Source organism: Asterias amurensis, chromosome 16 (genome assembly GCF_032118995.1).
Source record: "Asterias amurensis chromosome 16, ASM3211899v1".
Taxonomy (NCBI): domain Eukaryota; kingdom Metazoa; phylum Echinodermata; class Asteroidea; order Forcipulatida; family Asteriidae; genus Asterias; species Asterias amurensis.
Window position 1 is genome coordinate 475268 of NC_092663.1, and position 13083 is coordinate 488350.

The 13083-nt window shown below is 39.6% G+C and overlaps 1 protein-coding gene across 1 annotated transcript; it reads left to right on the forward strand.

The window, feature by feature from the left end:
• The first annotated feature begins 511 nt into the window (after positions 1–511).
• On the forward strand, positions 512–13073 carry LOC139949318 (tRNA (cytosine(72)-C(5))-methyltransferase NSUN6-like). Its single transcript, XM_071947739.1, has 9 exons — positions 512–687; positions 2051–2206; positions 3387–3597; positions 4296–4452; positions 4980–5140; positions 6030–6212; positions 7556–7704; positions 9166–9291; positions 10387–13073. The coding sequence occupies exons 1-9, from the start codon at positions 610–612 to the stop codon at positions 10558–10560; spliced, it is 1395 nt and encodes a 464-aa protein (XP_071803840.1). The 5' UTR covers positions 512–609; the 3' UTR covers positions 10561–13073.
• The last annotated feature ends 10 nt before the right edge of the window (positions 13074–13083 follow it).

Here is a 13083-nt window from a genome sequence, read left to right on the forward strand (position 1 = left end):
GTACGGTGGGTATAGATGGGGGGGGGGGGGGGGGGGGCTAGGCAACGCACAGCAGAATGGTCGAAAGCGACCGTGACCAACCACGTCACTTATCAGCGGACCAATCAGAAGAAGAAGTTGAAAGCCTACGTTGCTCCCAATTTAGCCACTGGTTTCATTTGGGCCTAGTGCCGTTTGGAACACCTGTTGTGGAAAGACAGGTAATTAATTTTATGTAATTGAAGTGCCCTCTGTGTTGGGCAAGACGGGAGGTTGCGCGCAACAGACCAATCATAAAGCTTGGTTATCAACCTACGCACAACAGACCAATCATAAAGCTTGCTTATTAACTTACGCTTTATGGTTGGTCTGTTAACCGTAAGCTTGCGCGCAACAGACCAATCATAAAGCAGTAATTGTCCACACGTAAGAGGGCGGTATTTAACACCACCGTTAATTTTTCACCCGCAAACAAAATACCACCGTTAAACCAGCATAGCGCCCTCATTTTTGTGTTGGTACAATAATTAAAAACACAGTCCACACACATGTCAAAGACCACTTGCTCAGCTCAACTTCAGGGAGGTTGCTCTATCTACTCGTCACAACAGCAGAGCAAAGGGAGGCTACATGGCTAATGTAATTCCAGAGGTGACGTTTAATGAAGGTGTTAAAGAATTTTTAGGACAAAGTTTCTGCAATGAAAAGGTTGGTATTTGAAAATTATTATCTCCAGTAGGAGGTCCTGTTTTCGAGGTGTCCCTGAAATCGTGGCAAATCTTTTACCTCTCTGTCTGTCCATAGGTCTGTCTGTGCGGCGCGATGTAAAAAGTTTCCTGGTGTCATGTGTTTTCAGTAGGATAACAGGAAAATTATATAGGATTTGAGTCATCGTCATCGTCTCCTGACGATGACTAGAGCAAGCTAGTCGAAACGTTGAGACCAATTCCGAACTGACTCCGCGGCAGTACAGTTATTACGATCCTATAAGCTAAAGTAGTACTAGTAGTCCAGTCTATTTTCTATACCATCTGCCCTGGTAATAGTTATAAAGCAGGACAGTTCTTTTCAGAACTGAGAAGTCTCCCGAACCTCCGAATTTCTACTCCACGACAGTAGAATAAAGCAAGACAGTTCCCTAAGAACAACTCTACCTGGCAAGTAGATACACACATGTTACCGCAAACCAAATATAAACAGGAAAATTGTTCACAATCAAAAACTAAATATTTTTTCAAATCATCTATCAAATTATTTAACAATAACACTTTCACTTCATGGTGTGTTGAAATTTTTTAAGTTTTGGTTTTACGTTGCGAGAGACAGTCCGCCATTAACAGAGCTTGTGCATGCACGACATTGGAGCAACGTCATATATTATTTTCACACCTTTCATTGGTTGGTATTTTATTGAATATTCAGAAGCTAGTATGGCATGCAAAGTAAATCAAAAATATTATTCAATTAGTACTTTTGCCACCGGTGCAGCTTGCACAATTTCACGGTAAACGGAAATCAAAGTTTGGGACCGAAAACATATGAGGGTCGATAACGTATGACGCTACGATACCTACTTAACCTAAACAATAAACACTAGATAAACACTGTGTGGTTTTATTTGCCGAGTCAAGCAAAGAGTCTCCTCTCCCTTGACAAAAACTTAGAAATATGTAAGGCTCCACTGGTTATTTTGCACTTGTAAATACAAAAATATGTCATAATGTTGAGGCTATCCCCCATACACAGGCATAGGGCTATACAAATATTTGCCCACCGAAAAAGTTTCATGAAACACTATTTATTTCATTTTCAATTCACAATTCATGATGTTTAAATCATGTGACTGAATTTTTTGCTGAGCATTCTGGAAAAAAAATACAGAGGCTTAAAGAAGCCACGATCAACACGATCAAGCTGTTCAAGCTGCCCAGGATCGGCCTGGATGGCAGATCCAGGCGAACTTCTAACATTGGACAAACCGGTGAACACAACGTCTCAAGCCGAGTTCGGCCCGAGTAACTATAATTCATGCCATGTAATTGATCCTAATCATTACACTACTTTTTTGCAGGCTGTATCTGCTGTTGGAGAAGAGAAGTGTCAGGAGAAATTATCAGACATACTGAGGTCACTTAGTTATCCTCCATCTTATACTGTGCTAAGAATCAACACGCTACATCACAGCAAGCAGGATGTCTTCCATCAACTTACTCAAGTTTTAGTTCAGGTGATTATATGGTTTTTGCTGGCAGGACCAACCTTCCAATCACTTTACTTAGTAGATAGGCTGTTCAAGTAAACAAATATTTAGAATAGCTTTCTTTCTAAAACTGTTCATACAGTCTGATATTTGTAGCCTTCAAGGCATTGTACATTGTTTGGTTATTTCTCAAAATATCTCAAGCATCAATGACCAATTGAGTCCAAATGCTCACAGGTTTTTTATTTCATGCAATATGTTGGTATACACGTAGTGAGAAGACTGGTCTTTGACTATTACCAAACGTTCTCAGTGCCTTTTTAATACTTTAAAAGCGGATGTCTGGTTGCAAATGTATAATCCTCTTTTTATCACAGCTAGGGCATTCTAAAATTTAAAAAAAACTAAATTTAATAAGACATTAAGTTACCGGGAATACCGGTAGTAATTTCTTATACTCTTTTTTTTATCAGCAGCGGAGCTTCAACACAAAGCCAACAGGAAATCTGAAAAATGAAATGTGCAAGCAAAAACACTAACTTTGAACCAATTTTTGTCCCACGTAATCTGTGGGGTGGGGTTTAGTGCAGTGAAATATAAGCGCGACTGCAAAGTGATCAGAGTTAACGAGATTGGAATTGCATAACAGACTAGACATAGGCCCAGTTTAATGGCTCTGATTACCGCTGATTTCTGCGCCTGTTATCATCTCACTTGGACGGCCACTTCCGAACTTCTGCGCTAGCTGTTAAAGAGAAGAATGCCTGACACACTTGTACACGCAGAAATTCCCTGCTAATATGTGAAGTACGCTTATAGCGTTCAATTTCCTGCTTCCTAAAGTTGTCTACTGACCAGCATTGTACATTGTACATGCACAGTGACGCACTCACTCAAACGACACACTTTGGAAGTCTAGTCAACCTTTGCCTTTTCGCTGTAGTGTTTCTGGTTCCCCTCTGTGCTTTACACATGTTAGAATGGAACATGCTGTTGGGACCAGTGAAGAAACGTGGCCATGAGGCTGGTTCCAATGGTGGACCACAGTAGTCAACCAATGGTCAACCAGCCTGGGTTCGAGTGCAATGGTCAACCTTTAGTTAACAATTGTGCACACTCGAACTTGCTCAAAGCAGTTTGGTTTTGAGGTACATGTATTGTTCTGTGTATTTGATGGCATTCATGTTTTTTCTTTGTTTTCCCATAGCAATATAAATCAAAAGATAGATTGCCTCCAACTGTTGATTATCATGCATCCCTCGATGATACCTTGGTGATATCCAGTCCAACAGATCACTCCAAAAGACATGAAGTATGCCCAGAGGCTAATAAGGAAGTTATAGTTGATCGACAGTGTGGCTTAGCAGTGTTGAGAGGTGCTGATGTTTATGCACCAGGAATCATGGCAGCAACACAAGGTGTGTTCAAAGCTTACTACAATAATTGTATTGTATTTTATTTTAGTTTATTCTGGAACTGGAACAGACCCCATAATAGAACAAGGCCACAATGCAGTGATGTTTATATGTTGTCTTAGTTGAGTCCAACACCGCGATTACACTACATCCAGACAGGTTGAATGAGATCCCACATTTTGTTTACGACCGCAGATCAAGAACTAATAGTGATCCGGCTCCAATCCCACTTTTGAACTAGATGTACATTGGTAGTGACATCACCGCTCTCGCAAAGAGTTCAAGGGTCACAACTACAGTGCGCCATATTTTCCTGAAAATGTCACAATCTGTCATATTTTCCTGAAAATGTCACAATCTGTGTTTGTTATCGTTAATTTCAATAGTATTGGCAAAGAAGAAAAGTACATTGTTGGAACGTGTGCACGACTTCTCAGCAAGCAAGTTGTCAAGATCGTTGAGATAATCAAAAAAGTTCACTCTCGAAAATCATTAGATTGTCCCCCAAAACGTGTTATGTTTAGAACAACAACGATGGAGGTAGAAATAGATGGGAATGAACAAAACACAGAAGCAAAGCAATTTCCGAACGTAACGATGTATGTATTTAGGGACGCTGAAAAAACAAAACGTTTCTCTTAGTTCTACTTTTAAAGACATCACTATGTTTATCTAGTGTGTTTTCCCTTTCCTTTACTCAGATATTATTAAAGGAGACAAAGTTTCTGTCTTTGTGGATATTGACAGCCAATGTAGGAAAGGATTGATCCACAGATTCAAAGGAAATAAAGCATTTATTGGTAATGGGTGTGCAGCTATGAGTAGAAAGGATCTTTTTGTTGGCAACAGCTCTCCAAGGTGAGTAAAACAATTGTTACTGCCATGAACACTTGGGATTTCAATTCACGTCAATCAATTATTATTATTATTATTTATGGTTTATTTATTGAAACACTGCAATACAGTGCGGCTAAAAGCCAAAATGTGCAGTTTACAAAAATAGTCATTAAAAACTTTACTATAATAATTACAAAAAAATGAAACATCAAATGTGAAAACAAAATTTTAGCTCAATTGGTCTAAAACAGCCTTGTCACAACAAGCTGTGTGCCTTCAGAGGTTTCGAAATCAAATTCATGGAAAATTACTTCCTTCTCAAAAACTACGTTACATGAACTTCAAAGGGAGCTGTTTCTCACAATGTTTATCAACAACTCCCCACTACTAATTACCAAGTAAGGTTATGTGATAATAATTTGAGTAACTACCAATAGTTCCCACTGTCTTTTATGAGGAAAGACTGAATGAAACACTAATGTGATAGTAATTGCTACAGACAACAACGTTGACTAATGTTTTTTTTTTTCTCTTAACTATGGACAAAGGGGGATGGGTGTTCACATGACAGAGCCAATTTTTGATTGTCCATCATTGAATGGAGTTCTTGTGGACAGGTTGTTCCTTCAAAATCTACCATCCATTGTTGTAAGTCATGTCCTGAATCCTCAGCCAGGCGGAAGACTACTAGATATGTGTGCTGCTCCAGGTCTGTTTCTCCTCGATATAGAATATTGACATATCCACCTATGCCCCTCATAGCAGTCACTATTTCTTTTATATACCGAATAAAGATTCTTGTAATCAACAACACTGACTATAGTGAAAGGTCGTCTCCGGAGAAAGGTCGCGCCGTGACACGGAACGCTAGTCATACATGTACATCATACAGTACACATGAACTACCTTTTTGCAACCGGCAGGCACAGCTGATTGACTATGCCCTGGGCATAGTAGACTATGACATCGTCTTGATAGAAAAAGGGGGCACAGCTATTTCCCTGACTCCATTTTTTAACGGATCGGATTAACCTTGTAATTGTTATTGCAATAATCTTTATATTACATGTTAATACAGTGTAACGACGTGTCGTTGCCGAGCGGATTTGAACATTGGACTCTAGCTTTGGTCTTTCTAATCAGCAGAGTATGGGTTCAAGTCTCGATATCACTTGCGTCCGTGAGCAAGACACTTAACCATTATTGCTGCGTTCCTGGAATGGGACGTAAAATCTTACTGTAGGTCCAGTGTGTTTTAATAATGCTTGTAAAAGACCCCAGTGCAGTTATTGTGAAGAGATGGGGTTAACCCTGGTCTTTCTGGGGTTGATTGGCTGCATAGTGCGCCACAGCACCTTTTAAACCATTACATTATGCTATGTAAAGGAATTAAGTTCATGCTCCGTATAACTTGCAGGGAAAACCAAATTAAATACTGAGCGCTTTGAGACTTCCATTGGGTGAGATTAAGTGCTTAATATAAGAACTCATTACATTTATTATTAGTACAGGTGACCAGTCTTTGAACAATCGGAGTGCCGAGAGTGCATAAACTTTCTCAAGTATCAATACTTTTTTTAACTCTTCACTAAAACCAGGTGGAAAGACCACTCACTTGGCTACACTCATGAAGGATCAAGGTGTTGTCATTGCATTGGATAAATCCCTGAGTAAGATCAACAAAATCAAGCAAAATGCCAAGAGGATGGGTCTGAGCTGTATACAAACTTTTGTGTATGACTCAACTAAGGCATGCTGTATGCAAGCCTCATGCAATTCAGGTAAGATTTGATAAACAGTCCAAACTGTGTTCTTAGAGCCATATAATGAAAGGATATTTTTAGATACAACGAGTAGTACCAGCATTTAAAGTCACCTGGAAATATAATTTATAAGAGTAAATGTATGTCAACAATAAAACAATTTTGTTAGTAATTGTTTGGCACAATTTATATGTTTAAAAAATAGATGTTTGGGGAGTGTTTGTCTTTCCTTTGTGACGTCAATCGAGGCAGACTTTGCCCTGATCAAACATCGACCCCCCTCGATTTTGCCTGCAATGCGTAGAGTAAACACACGTGCAAAGTACATGTTAGTCCAAGTCATGAGTTGACACCGTTAAAAAAACAGTTTTTTTCTTGCATTTTTCCGGCAATGCTGGATGCAGCAAAACAACTAAGGATGGGGTCAGTTTGCATAGTCAGACTCACAAGAGCAATAGTGGCTCAGTCGGACGTCTTTTTCAGTGCTGTGCAGCGAACACTTTGAGCCATTGTGCTTCAAATTCGAAATACACCACACATTATTTGGACATAAAGAGAAAAGTTATTCTAAAACATGACGCCATCCCAACAATTTTTTCAGTTAGTGGGTAGTCGACAAAGGTACCTGAAAGAAATACCTTTTTTTAGCCTACGCCAAGCATCACGATTTTTTGCTGGCACTGCATGCAATTCACCCTGCAGGGTAATCCGAGTGGGCTGCCCGCACAGCAGCCGTAAGTGCGTGCAGTCTGCGTCATGGACCGTAGGTATCAGACGTAGTATAAGGGGCCAGACTACACTTTTTCTCTTCAAATATTGCGCCCCAGATTTATGTCACAAACAGTGCCCTCTTTGGTCCAGGCCTACTCTTAAATTTGTAAATAACATAATAACTAATTTTTAAGAACCTTAGTTAACTGTTTATTCACATTCCACTCATCAAAACACATTCTTAGTGACAAAGGCTTTATTTTGACAAAATAGCACTTCCAGGTGACTTTAAAGACACTGGATACTATTGGTAATTATTAAATTAATTGTATTATAAATATTTCTGCTACTCCTGTGTGAGTTATTAGGCAAACTAGTAATTTAAAGGCAGTGGACACTATTGGTAATTACTCAAAATAATTATTAGCATAAAACCTTACTTGTTTATTTGTAATGGGGACTGGTTGATAGTGTTTTTTCTTTCATCATTATCTCGCAACTTCACCGATCGATTGAGCTTAACTCCTCACAGGTTTGTTATTTTATACATATGTTGAAATACAAGAAGTGAGAAGTTGTGTCTTTGCCAATTACCAAAAAGGTGTCCAGTGTCTTTAATTTGAATTGCTTTCTAAACTTCATTTCACTAGATGCACCACCGTTTAGTCCTGAGTCGTTTGACTATATACTTCTTGATGCTCCATGCAGTGGACTTGGTCAACGACCTCAGATGGCCAACCAACTTCAACTCAGTGAAGTCAAATCTTACCCTGCTTATCAGCGACAATTTTTTTCAACGGTATGTACTCAATTTGTGATGTTCACATGAACAGTGTGTGTGGTTGTGGGTGTGCGTGCATGGTGTTATGGTTTTGTGATTTGTGCGTGTGCACTGGAGGGTTTGTATGACCTACCCTCCGAGGACATTTTTCAATAAAGACAATAGGTCCTCACTATTCGGTTCTTTGTTTTCATGGGTCTTCACTACTTTGTGTACAAAACCAATAGGGATTGCTTTAATACAGGAACAAATGAAGTACAATAGGTGTCCGCTAACGTAATGGCCAAACATGACTGTGTGCGTGTTTGCGTGGGTAACTATCCACATTCTAATGGGGACCTATAACAAAAGGGGCATTGGTTCACAGCTGCTATCACAAAGAGTCAACAAAGGAGGGTCCATGATTGCAGGTGTTTACACGCTTGTGTGTGTGTGTACAAATTATAACTCAGAAGGACTCAAAACTTTCTATGTGGATTGGTCTTGGGATCCCCCCCCCACCCCAACTGGTCTCATCCATTTGGCAAACAAATTTGTCCTTATAGCTAAAACAAAGGAAATGTTGTCTGAGCAATGTCTCGAGAAGTACTTGCCATATCAACTCCTCATCATCATCATGTTGAGCGCCATCTAGAAGCTTGAGCCTGCCCAGTGATTTTTCTCCAGATGTTCCGGTCCAGCATGCAGGAGCGTAGTTCTTCAGCGCTGGTCAAGCCGGTGTCTCGTTTTAATGTGTCTACAAAGGAGAGGCATATTCTTCCACGCGAAGCCTTGCCTTGCCTTGTGTGGGCTCCCAGAGGATGGTTGGGCAAGCGGTAAGCTCTGAGTGGCGGACACAGTGCCCAGCAAGCTTGGGGCGGCGTTCACGGATCTTCTCTGTGGCCTTTGGCCAGCCAGCCATCAACTCCTAACTTGGTCTTTGTTTGTGGATTGGTCTTGGGATCCCCCCTCTTACCCCAAGAGGTCTGTAAATGTCGTATTACAGGCAAACAATATGGTCATTATGGATAAAACCAAAGGAAATGTTGTCTGAGCAATATCTCAAAAAGTACTTGTCATATCGACACCAAACTTGGTTTGTGGATTGGTCTTTGTTTGTGGATTGGTCTTGGGATCCCAAGATGCCTATTACTTTTGCACCCTAGGCCAAATGTCAACGTTATTACGGCTTAAACAAAATAAGTGTTGCCTTCCCACCCTACTATCCCCTCTGCTTTCCCTCACCCCCCCCCCCCCCCCCTCACCCCCCCTCACCATCTCACCTTTTCACCCATTGGTCTTTACCACCTAACTGGCAGAGTATCCTCTGTACATTATTGGTTACACAACACTGGCTAAGAAGATTTGTGAACAAAGTACTAACTATGTTCTACATGTGTCAAGTGTCAAGAAACGGACTGGCTTGTAGGGCATTTGTGTTTCCAAACTTGACTTTTCTTGTTTTATTGGACTTTCTGACGTGATTGAATCTTTTCTCAGGCTGTTAAGTTGTTACGTCCAGGAGGCTACCTTGTGTATAGCACATGCACTATCACATTAGGAGAAAATGAAGAAATAGTCAGTTGGGCTCTCAACGATTATCCACAACTTCAGCTCTGTGAACAGGTCAGTTAATCACATTTCTTTACTTCAATACAAAATATTCCAGCTCCCACCAGGGCTATAAAAAAAATTGGGAGTGTCTAGCCGTGAGCTTGTGAGGAGTTGGGAGCCAGTATACAATTTCTCATCGTTTTCACGAATTGACTATTTGTCCCCTGTAGCCAAAAATGTTTGTTTGGAGAAAATCGCGTTTGAAGTTATGCTAACTTTCAAATCACTGGTTGGTAGACGTTTCGATATTTAATCTTTGAAATGTTTACATATCAGGAAAGTAGAGATCCTAAATCATACAAATCTGTTTCCAATTTTGTCCATAATGGTTTAATTAATGAGTAATTATTCAATTAACAAAAGTGTCTCTTCGTGAAAACTGTACAAAACATGGTCTGTGTGCAGCACGTCGTGTTGCTGTTTGTGAAAACGCAAAAGCCGTATCACCTACTTTTTTCGCTGTGCAAGGGGAAATTTTCACATGTTAGAGCAATACACAAAGTGGCTGTTCATGGAAACAAAAAAACAAGTTTTGGCCATTGTGGTCGTTTGGGGCCATGCGTAAACAATGTAGGTCAAAGAATTTTGCCCTTCGTGAAACCATAAAAAGCCGGAGCACTCGTTTTTGGCTCTGTGCCAGCCGTGTATTCAACGCACAAAAGGGACATGCAAGTACATGCAAGTCCAAGTCGTTGAGTTTGTACGTTTCGAAAAAGTTGTTTTCTTGCACTTTTCCGACAATGCCGACAAAGTGTATTGCTGCTGGATGCAGCAAAACAACTAAAGATGGGGTCAGTCTGCATGGCTGGTCAGACTCACAAGAGTAATAGTGCCTAGTGGTCCGATCCAACGTCTTTCTCAGCACTGTGCAGCATTTTCTCTTCAAATATCACGCCTCGATTGACGTAACAAACAGCGCCCTCTCGGGTCGGAGCCTACTCTTAAATTTGTAAATAAGATAATAACTAATTGTTTTGAACCTTAGTTAACTGTTTATTTCACATTCTATAGTGACAAAAGCTTTATTTTGACAAAAAACCGCTTCCAGGTGACTTTAAAGTACATCAATATCGTTTAATTTTGAACATGTGTTCTCTTTATGGATAGGTTCCTCATCTGGGTGGTATAGGTTTACTAGGAACAATGCTCCAACCTGACCAGTTGTGTAAACTGCAGCGTTTTCATGGAGTTTCACCAATGATATCATGTGCAAACGGACATAGTGACAACGATACAATTGGCTTCTTCGTTGCTAAGTTTGTAAAACAATTTCCAAGTTAAAATTAATAAATTAAACAAGCCTTTCTTAGGAAGTTTAAGATTTTTTTTCGTAGCTTTGTACTGCTCGATCCATAGAAGATAATAGGAATGACATGGGTAAACATCTACCACATCCATAATTTTTTCCTAGAGTCACATCAAGACCCAATTTCATAGCACTGCTTCGCGGCCAATTTTGTGCTTACTATGTGATTTCCATTTCATAGCGCTGCTAACCGCAAGCACACGAAAAGGCATACTAACCTTCCAGGGGTCGATTTCACAAAGGTAGTCCTAACTTAGGACTAGTCCTAAGCAATGCTAAGAGATAGGACCAGTCCTAAGTTAGGACCAGTAACTCATCCTAACTTAGGACTGGTCCTATCTCTTAGCATTGCCTAGGACTAGTCCTAAGTTAGGACTACCTTTGTGAAATCCACCCCTGGGCTTACTGCACAAAAATAAATGATGTCACAATGGAAATCCATGGTAAACACGCAATAGACCTTATGCATTGACGTCATCCAGCCGCCGTCTTAGAGGAAAAACGGTGATGAAACAATGGAGACGCACGGATTTGTACGCGCGGCACACAGTATTGGCCAATGAACAACCTCCTTTTAACCTCTTGGTGAGGGCGCCCTACTGAAATGACGTCATGTGCATAAGGTCTATATGGCGGCCAATTTTTTGAATTTGAGCTCAATTGGTCGTCAAAGTTACGAGATAATAATGAAAAAAAAAACACCCTTGTCACACAAAGTTGTGTGCTTTCAGAAGCTTGATTTTGAGCCCTCAAAATCTAATTCTGAGGTCTCAAAATCAAATTCGGGGGAAATCTCTTCTTTCTCAAAAACTACGTCACTTCAGAGGAAGCCGTTTCTCACAATGGTTAATACTACCAACCTCTCCCCATTGTTTCATTATTATCTCGCAACTCCGACGACCAATTGAGCTCAAATTTTCACAGGTTTTTTATTTTATGATACAGTGAGATACACTAAGTGAGAAGACTGGTCTTTGTTAATTACCAATAGTGTCCATTGTCTTTATCTAAAACTAATAAAAATAGGCAAACAAATTTTGCTTAGAAGATAGATAAAAAAGACAAAAAGAGTTCAAGTTGTTGTTGCTGGCATGCAGGCTTCAATTTTATTTTACCAAACACTGAACTATAAAAAGCACGTTTCAAATAATAGTAAACATATTGTAATGGTCCAATAGGAAGCAATATTACTCACATGCAAGAAGAGTATGACTGAGCTTAAAGGAACACGTTGCCTTGGATCGCTGAGTTGGTCTTTGAAAAGCGTTTGAATCCGTTTGTTATGAAATGTAAATGGTTAGATAGATAATTTACAAGTAGATTATAAAGATACACACAAACATGCCTTGAAATTGCACGGTTTTCCTTTTACGTCGTGAAGAAACAGTCTGCCATTTTGTAGAGCCAAAATTTTTACTCCTTTAAAATGACTGTTAGCTCGCGACTTAAAAGGAAAACCGTGTAATTTCGTGAGATACTTATGAGGATCATTATATTCTACTTTTGAAATATCTTTCTGACCATATGCATTTCATAACAAACGGTTTCAAACGCTTCTCGAAGATCAAGTTGTAAGTTGTCAGATCCAAGGCAACGCGTTTCTTTAACTTGATCTTCTGATGAATTGGCCAACGAATCGATGGAAACACTTGTAAGCCCTATAACCACACTGCAATTAACTAAAGCCCAATTAGGTGAGTAGTAGGGCCCAATTTCACGATTCTGCTTACCGCAGAATTCTTTGCTTACAGCCCACAGAATTTTGTATTTTACAGGTATCGTGAGCACAGAACTTTGTGGTAAGCAGAGCCATGAAATTGAACCTATGGTCGGTTTCACAAAGCGTTAAGACTAGTCCTAGGAGTTATTCAAAATTTAGTCTAGTCTAAATTAACTCTTTGTGAAACCCACATAAGGGCCCATTTTCCTGAAGCTGGGTACTATTTGCAGGACAGTTACACAAAACACAATGTCCACAGATTTACATCAAACTTACACGGTTTGAAGATAATGATGGTAGAAAGCGTACCTTAAAATATCACTAAGTTGCTGTAAATTTTTAGAGGAAAACAAGTCACAAAAATAGTTTTTGTCTCAGGACCCGAAAATTGTTAATGCGTGTAAACGTATTTTCGTAAAATTGTTAAATATTCTCAAAAACTACAGCAACTCAGCAAGTAATATTTTAAGGGGAGCCTTCTAATATCATTATTTTCAAGCTGTGTACGTTAAATATAAATATGTGGACATTGTCCTGCAAGTAGTACCCAGCAGACAAAAACATGCTAAACAAATTTCTTCATTTTATAAGCAATAACTTTATGGGGCAAGTACCAGTTGCAACAATGTAAACTTTATGGAGTTATGTTGGCCGGTAAAGTAAGATTTTTATGTGCTTAGCAAGTTATTATGCCTACAGGCTTTTTGAAATCGGGTCCCGTTTGTAATGTACTAAGCGTAAACAGATTTATCTTATAATTGCCCACCCAATACAGCAA

Bases quoted from the DNA above. Each gene is read 5' to 3' on its own strand.
- LOC139949318 (XM_071947739.1), top strand. From the start codon at position 610: ATGGCTAATGTAATTCCAGAGGTGACGTTTAATGAAGGTGTTAAAGAA. The intron at 4,453-4,979 runs GTGAGTAAAACA...CTATGGACAAAG, and splicing joins GTTGGCAACAGCTCTCCAAG to GGGGATGGGTGTTCACATGA. The intron at 6,213-7,555 runs GTAAGATTTGAT...TCATTTCACTAG, and splicing joins GCAAGCCTCATGCAATTCAG to ATGCACCACCGTTTAGTCCT.